Source organism: Gekko japonicus, unplaced genomic scaffold (assembly GCF_001447785.1).
Source record: "Gekko japonicus isolate JY-2015 unplaced genomic scaffold, Gekko_japonicus_V1.1 scaffold1770, whole genome shotgun sequence".
Lineage (NCBI taxonomy): Eukaryota > Metazoa > Chordata > Lepidosauria > Squamata > Gekkonidae > Gekko > Gekko japonicus.
In genome coordinates this window covers 234,757-243,473 of record NW_015174892.1, presented here as the reverse complement: position 1 = coordinate 243,473, position 8,717 = coordinate 234,757, and the positions used below count along the sequence as shown (strand labels likewise).

Sequence of the window (8,717 nt, the reverse complement as noted above, 5' to 3'; positions counted from 1 at the left end):
GGGGGGATCTTTGTTGATCCTGCACATTTAGCCACCATTTCTGGCGGGCTGAACAATCCCTATAATTTGTGGTTTTAGTTGTTCTGATTGGCATTTAAGTGGGTATTTTGCAGAGAATTAGCATTTGCAATAGAAACTTCTTTCCCACAACTATCTACTTGTGTAACTATGACAGTGCCCTATATACTCACGGTTCAGCCTTTCATGTATAGCCCATACATCTGCTTTCCATTCTGTAATGGGCATCAGAACTCTAGCCTGCAGCTACAGCATACCCCTTCCTTCAGGTTCGTAGGTTATTTCTTTTCCTACCTAGGAAATGTACTTAGGGCTACAGATGTTCATTTTCTTCCTCCTTTTCCCATATACCAGTTTACATTTTTCTGTAGGTGAAATTGGTCCACAATGAATCTCTGATTTGAGTTCAGAGATTGATGGTTGATTTTTAAATCTGTGAATTTATACACTGTATTCAATATTCTGTTTGCAGGCTCGAAGCATAAATGTGAAAACACAAGTTCATTCACAGTACAAAGATATATTTAGCTTGGAGATTGTGGGCCCCATCATGCCTCATTCTTTGCATTCTTTGTCAATGCTGCTCAAAATTGCTCAAAGGGGAACCTTTTCTGCTATGTGTTACACACATGAGCCAACAGCAGTGTTCAATACAGGCACCAGCAATGAGAAGAGCTTAACAAAAGTAAGTAGATTCTACTGGGATCTATCCAACTGGAAACCAGGGTGGGGGGAGAAGACTAATAAGACTAGCTACTGGGGAGTGTGACTGAGAGTTCTTGTAGACTAAGCGACAAACTAGATGCGTCCTCATATCATGGCTGATATGAGGTCACCGCCACCATTTTAAAATCATTTAAAAATGCTGGAAGGGCCTGATCATGATCAAGCCCACGGAGCAGTGCTCTTGTTCCCCTACTACCTTTTCATGTGTCTAAACAGCCATTGGGTGTGCGTGCGTGCACACACAGAGCCATTTAGGTAGTTGATAAGGCATGGGGGCAAGAGTGCCTCAGCTCACTAGTTTGGCCTCAAGAATCCAATAATCCTGATGAAATAGTATGTAATCAGTAAATTAATGTACCAGCAATGCAAATAAAAGTGTTCTGTGTGTCTCATGGATATGAATTTTCACAGGAATCTAAAGACCTTAGTAGGACTGGACTGCATCCCAGCACCTTGAATCAACTGGTACTCTCTTCAACATTAGGGAAGTCTTCTATTCGGCTCTTAGAAATGAATGATTACATCTATACATGGAAATCCTAAGTAAACGGTGTCACTCAACAAATAAGTTGCCATTGGCATTCTTTGAACACTCAAGCTGCTGTTATGCCCATCTAAAACAGCATTGCAGGAAGATCATCTTGCTTATAAAACTGTAATCTAGTCCTACAGTGGGCTAACTTTCATAGTGAATGGATCAAACTTGACTATTCTGTGTAGCTTAACACCACTGCCTCCTTAAAGCAAACAGCTGGATTTGTATTTCTTTTAAATTAAACTTCATAATGAGGAGCCTTGTACATTTTCCTTGACTATTTTGCAAGACAGACCAGTTGCTAAAATTACTGGCTAACCCTACCCCTAATTTTACAGGACTTTTCATTGAATTGTAGCTGCTGAGACTTCAAGTGCAAGGGAAGACTAGACTTTTCCCCCTAGTCCTTGTTTTTTAACCCCTCCCTGTTACCCTTTCAAACTGCTTTTACCTTGTTGAGGAAGAAGATACAGGTACCTGTATTTTCATGGGGAAACAGCATGGGAAGCACTGAGTGCAAACTGCAAAGATGATCTGCATGTGCAGATATCAGAACTGCTCTAGAACTTACACCATTCATACTTGCAGATAGCAGCAGATGTCTACCAGTAGCAAAGGGCGGAGCTGCATATTTCCTGCCTTTATAATTTGTTGTCATATCAGCAATAGGTACGTTTGCACACCCGCTGTGACACATCACAAAAGGGAAGAGTCAGTTTTCACATCTAATGATTTAATACAAATGTGCTTAGCCACCTTGACGATACTAATGGAATGACCATTGGGCACTTCTCCTCTGAGGAAAGGAGGACATCTTGCTGGGAGATTCCCACCCTCCAGTCAGGGAGGCAGGAACATTTTTTTTTAACTTCCTGTCTCTTGCCTGTGGGAGTCACCAGTTTTGGTAACTCTGAAAGCAGTAAGACTGTAAAGTCAATTCAAGGAAAGAACAGACAGACAAGAACACACCGACAACCTAGATAAGGAAAAAACAGGCAAACAGTACTTGTGAGACAAGAAGTGTACCTGCTGAATAACTAGTTTGACGATGACTTTAGGAGGGACAAGATGTCCTTTCCTCAGAGAAGAAGGACCCTTCACGGTAAGTGTCCAATGGTTATTCTCCATATGAAGCGAAGGACATCTTGCTGGGACCTCCCAGAGCAGTGTCCTCATTTACTGGGTAGGTCATCGCCGTCAGGATCTAGAATATATTGTAAGTCACTTCCAAAGGCTAAGTCAGCTAAGTCCTAGAAGTTCACCTTAGAGTGCCCTACGCAGGTGGATATTGACAACCATGTGTTTGCCTTGCCTATCTCTTTGACTGTGGCGTGTTTGGTTAGGGCAGTGTTGGTTGTGGCACTTAGAACTGAGTGTGCAGTGATCCCAGATGGTATTTCAAATACTGAGCTTTGTAAGCTTCAATAATGTAGGTCTTACGAGTACTGCCAATGTCCAATTGACATCCTCCTTCCTTCATTCAGTGGAGAGATAAAGATTAATAAGGAAGTGAGAAGGTAACAGCATTCCATACGCCTTGGTGTTTAGTCATGCTGGCCACATGACCATGGAAATGTCTTCGGACAGCGCTGGCTCTTCGGCTTTGAAACAGAGATGAGCACCGCAACCCTAGAGTCGGATTCGACTGGCTTTCGAGCAAGGGAACCGTTACCTTTTACCTTACTTCCAAGGCCTGCTGCAGTTTATCCTTCGGATGGATAGGATTCAGGTGAAATGGGAAAGACTAAAATCTTCTGGGACCTGTGAAAGGTCAAATTTGCCTTCAGTGTAAAGGCAGTATCTGTCTTCGTGACCCTTTTGTCTCTATGGAAAACTCATAGTTCAGGCTTGACTGAACAAGTGCCTAGAACAGAAAGCCTACCTGAGGTGCCTGCTACAAGAAAAATAAGATTTTCATCCTCGCTATTTAAGTGGAATTTCTTTAATAGAATCAAATAGTGTCTGGCGAAACCGAGAGTATGGTACAGAATTTCTGCATTAGAAACCTTCATCTTCGTGGTGGTTCATTTAGAGCAGTACCCTTCGGAAGGTGGCAAGCTTGAAGGTGTCTAGATAGGCTCAGACCTTGGAACAGAGGTAACACCGTTGTCAGAGTTGCAGCTTGACATTGTAAAGGAAGAATCCTTGAGCCCATCATATCCCTCTTATAGAAAGAATAGAACCTATTTAGTCTTAGTCTTCAAGAGGTCGATACCTTTTCTCCTACTCTGCCCGATGGGAGTCCTCCATGAAGTACCATAAATTAATCTAGCCAGGTATCCATTGCATTTTGTCAAAAAGCCTAGACATAATGGTCACCTCCTTTGATCTCTAAGCAGCTAAACACAGCCATCCTGAATGTGGAAGCCATACCGGACCTTGTTAAAGCGTGGTCGGTTCGCCCTATCTTTTTTTTTAACTGTCCCAAAGGACAGGATTTTATTAATTTTCCAAACAATACACATACAAGTAGACATACGACATATAACATATATGAGGGTAAATATAAGAGCTTAACCATCGTGAAATTGCCTTCTAAGTCTAGACTTTGCTTCATTTTCCGTTATAATATATTAAGCACTTCTGTGAAGACTTATACCATACATTGAGTATCTAAAGCTGCATTTTTAAAATTATAAACCAATGTTTACTGTCTTAAAAATATTATCAATAAGTCATTCTGCTTCAGTCTGTTATGTCTTTGTTATACCAGTCATAAAATCATTTCCATGTCTTATCAAATGTGTAATTTGTAAATCCTTTCATCAATAGAGCCAATTTATCACTTTCTGCTGTTTCCATCAGTTTATTGATATATTCTTGTTTCTTTGGTACTTCAGTTGATTTCCAATATTTGGCATATAAAATTCTTGCTGCTGTTGTAAAATAAACCGTCAAGTATCTGATATTTTTATCAAAATCATTTGATAGTATATTCAAAAGCAATACTTCTGGTGTAAATGGTATTGCACATCCTAAGATTTTTTGAAGGTTCGCCCTGTCCCGAGGGTCAGAGAATCATGGCCACTGAGGACACTATGGTTCTAGTACTGTGAATGCTGCCTTCTGGTCCTTGATCTTCCTGGCCAGTTTTGAAGGAACTGGGATGGGGGGGGATAGGCAAACAGGTCACTTGGCCACCGGGATGTTAAGCCTCGATCACTTTGGCCAATGGAAGAAGAAACATGGTGGAGCACCAAGTCACTTCAAGTTTGTTTGGTGATGTCAGGTTTTTCTCCACCCACGTTATGATCTTGATAAGTTTCCTTGTGGTAGATAAAGATCTAGACCATCATTGTATGTTGTTGGTCAGATTAGTACATGTTGACCAAGTATCTGTAGGCTGATGGTAAAGGAGGACCAGATAAATTGTCTGAAGCTCCAGGGGGCTTGCCTCGCTCCCAGACCACCAACCCTATACTGGTGAGCCTTCTAGCATTGTCCACAATCAGGCAGACCATAGACTAAGAAAGATCTGCTTCACCTCCGAGATGTAATGTTTCCTTACCTGAAAGGGATTGAGCATTCTTGCCCTCCCAGTGAGACTGGTCTTTACTGTAAGGGAGCCCTGGTGGGAAGGGTCCCCCCTTGGTCATAACTTGATAGTTGGAAATGTCTTGGAAGCTGCTGTAGTGGTCTAGTGTGTAAGCAAGTTGTGACCATCCTGACACCTAGGTGTTGTCCTTTCGTAGTAGGTGCTAGAGAACTTAACTGAAGATTGACCAGGAATCTGTAGTTCTGCAGACAGTTTATAGTTCTTTCTGTGTCTTGGTGCGCCTTGGCCACAGGGTTTGATCTATCAGCAAGATCTACTGAAGTCAGATACTCCTCTGGCTGAAAGGACTCAGTGATGGATCTGGAGACTCCATTCTGAAATATCTTAATATACTCTTGGGGTATTTTAAGACTAAACTGCCCTTCAATTTCCATTCCTTCTTGTCGCCATGAAGGGGGGAATCTCGTCCCCCTTTTAAGGGAGGGACATGGTCTATGGCCCGAATGTTAAGAAATAATGTATAGTAGCAAGAGTTCTACAAGCTTTTTCTGGCCCCTGTGTGTGTGTGTGGGGGGGATGTGGTGTTCCAGTGGGGTTTGAGGAACTCCATGGAGTATCCTCTGATAACTATTTGTAAGGACCAATTGTCTGCCTGAGAATCGGACTACATGTCCCGGAGTACAGAAAATGTGTCCCACCACCACCAAAAGGGTTTGAAGTTATGCTTTGAATGGCTTATGGCCACAGGTTGGTTTATCATTTCCGCTAATAATTTGTTGAATTAACCTTTTAAGAACCCCGGTTCATCCTTCTGTGATCCTTGTGAAATCTCAGGATACAGTAGAAACTAAAGAAGTAACTCCCGAAACTCCTCTTGTCAGAGTGCTCTAGTGTGTCAGGTTTCAATGTAAGTCTTGTCGAGTGTCCCCAAATGGTCTGACGTTTTAACAAGTATAGGTCATACCTATGGACTTAATATGTAGTGAGATAAGCAAAGGTGGTTTGCTATTGCCTACTTTTGCACAGTAACCCTGGACTTCCTTGATGGTCTCCCATTCAAGAAATAACCAGTCCTGACCCTGCTCAGCTTCTGAGACCCAACAAGATTGGGCTAGCTTGGGCCATTTAGTTTAGGCATCAGTTGCCAAGCTCTGAGCCATAATCTTCTTCTGGCAGCTGTCTCAGATGCCATAGTTCTGGAAAGATGGTAAGGGACCAAAGGTTGTGTTCACCATAGTGAGCTGTAAGAACCCTAATGGCTCCCTCTATCATGCAATGGCTGCTGGCTGAAATAAGTTGGAACAGATTCCTAGAGACAACAGCCACTATTGAGACCGGAGCAGGAGCCTTAACAGTCATAGTGGAGCCTTCATAAGCTTCCTTCAGGGCAAGACACCCCTCTTGTAAAAACTATGCTGGAAAGTGCCCTCACCATCCTCTAACAAAAGCTCAGATGACTGCAAAGTTGTTACTGGAGCATTCATTAGTGGCACCTGCAAAAATCAAGTATAAAATATGATAAAACATACAATTTCTAGTAAAACGTGATTGCTTGCTGGCCATAGGTTTTGCCAGTTCAGCATTTAACTTTTCTCTATTAGCCAGTTGTTGCTAGCTTTCAAGGCCTGCAGATGGAACAGGAATCTCCCTGCAGCCTTGCAGATTGATTGCCTTGGTCTCCAGCAGCTAGTTGTAACAGGTGTTGTTTTTGGTGCGTTTTTGTCACCCTCAAATTAAGGCAATCACATTGGGGTAGCCTAGGCAAGCCTGCTATAGCTTACGTTGGCTCCTCTTGTGCCCTCAGGCAATCACGTTGGGGTATCCTAGGCTAGCCTGCTTTGGTCATGCTGGCTCCTCTTGTGCTCTAAGGCAATCTCGCTGGGGTAGCCTAGGCAAGCCTGAGTAGGTCATGCTGGCTCCTCTTGTGCCCTGTCCAGCACCAGCAATAAGGAGGGTGTTCAGCTCCTCAGCAGAAGCAAGCCCTTGCTGTCTCCTAAAATGGCCACCACTGTTGAAGACAGCCTCTATCAATAACACTGTTGTTCTTCTCCAAAAAGGGTTAGAATATAGGGCAGAACAGTGAAAGAATTACAGGATGTATATAGAAGTAGTTTAGAAGATATATGAGGTTCAATAAGGAATTTAGAGTTTTAAAGATTAGATAAAGGCAAAGCCTGATCTAAGTTGCTATCCCTGCTGAGGCAGGAAAAGAACTGAAGAGGGAGACTCCTACAGGCAAGAGACAGGAAGTTAACAAAAATGTTCCTGCCTCCGCCTCAGAGGGAGAAAGGCTATTCATTCTGAAGGAAATTAATGTTATGAGTTTAGAGAAATTATTTTTATGAATTCATGTGTTTTATTTGTGCTTAGGATCTGGTTGCATGCTTGCAGTTATCCTAGAGACATGGGCCTCTTTTCTGTGAACCCAAGCCATTTGCCTTTCCTCAGTGCCCCTAGCTCTCCAGCACTGTGCCTTAACAGGCTGAATTATGGAGGGGGGACATATACAGACACACTTTGGTTGGGGCCAAATTACTATATGCTGGATTCAGACATTTAAACCAAACTGTAGCAATTCAATTTTGATCTTTTAAAATTTTAGCTACTGCTACCTCATACTAGTTACTTTATATTTACAGGGCCAGAAATTTTTAGACTATGACACAGGAAAATTCACTCTGGTTACTAGGAACAGGGAAATTATCAACATCCTAAATGCTTCACTCTTTTCAAAACACAAATGATACTATAGTATCACCTGTTTGTTCACAAAGCACATTTATACCAACCCAGTATATTTTACTTTCAGTTATACAATTAGTCCACCATAGGGTAGTGCTTTACATATTCTAATGTATTTACAAAATGAAAACTGTTAAGCTTTTTCACTTCTCAAGATATTACATTTATAGTGCCATATCTGTTGATGTACTAAGACATAAGCTGTTCCAGGTCATATGCATCCGCCTGACAGATGACAGCTCCTAATTAACAGATAAGACTGGAGCAAACTAGTTTTAGCCAGTGCCGGAGAGCTGGAGTCAGAATGACTCGGCACAAGGTACTGATTGGCTACTGACATGTATATATGTAGTTACTGTACAGTCTATTCCGTTCCCTCTTGATATGCGGATGCTTGGCGAAGCACTTTGCTTGTTGCTTGTGCATACCAGCATTACCAACCACCTTGTAAATAAACTTATATTTTCCACACTTAACCATGTAGACAGTAGACTTCTTTGGACTGGACTCTCTATTGCTAGATCGGTGCAGGCATTCAACACACTATCCTAACAATATCCTGTGCAAGATTTGGCTGTTCTAGAATGCAGACACTGAGGAATTTCAGACAGACAATATAATCCGGAAAAGGAACGGTACCCAAACGGTTTCTGGTCTGTCATTTCAGACAGAACCGTTTTAGAACCGGTTCCCTACCGGAATATATTTGTAATTTCAGACACAAACGCTTCTGTCCCGTTTAGGAAACGGGGCTGAAGCGTTTTACCTGTCAACCGCTTCCAAGTAGTCTTCAGTTTCCTCTCCCGGTTCCGATGCCCTTTTTCCCACCGTTTTTCGCCCGCGTGGGCGATCTCCGGCTTTTTTTTTTTTGAACGTTCACTTTATAGTGCTATAATGGAACAGCAGTATATCAATCCCATTGGAAAGCCTGGAGTGTTTTGTTATAGCGCTATAAAGCGAATGTTTTTTAAAAAGCCGGGGACCGCCCACGCGGGCGAAAAAGTGGGGGGAAACGGTGCGGTCTGAAATGGCAAACCGCTTCAGATCCAGCTCTTTACTGGAAGGGGAAAGCCATGTATGAAATGGCAGCCCCATACCAGTTTACTCCATGACGGATCAAAAACGGCTTCAAAACAGGTTAAAAGGGGTAATGTGAAATTCCTCACTATATACATCGTTGTGCTACCAAACCCTTTCTAT

General features: G+C 42.4%; 1 protein-coding gene across 1 annotated transcript in view; it reads left to right on the top strand.

Moving 5' to 3' along the window:
• Positions 1-1,475, top strand: part of DONSON (downstream neighbor of SON) — a 12,912-nt gene extending 11,437 nt beyond the window's left edge. The window contains exons 9-10 of the mRNA XM_015424934.1: positions 491-703; positions 1,156-1,475. Of these exons, the coding sequence (XP_015280420.1) occupies positions 491-703; positions 1,156-1,287 (345 nt within the window). The 3' untranslated portion in view covers positions 1,288-1,475. The remainder of the gene's footprint in view (positions 1-490; positions 704-1,155) is intronic.
• The last annotated feature ends 7,242 nt before the right edge of the window (positions 1,476-8,717 follow it).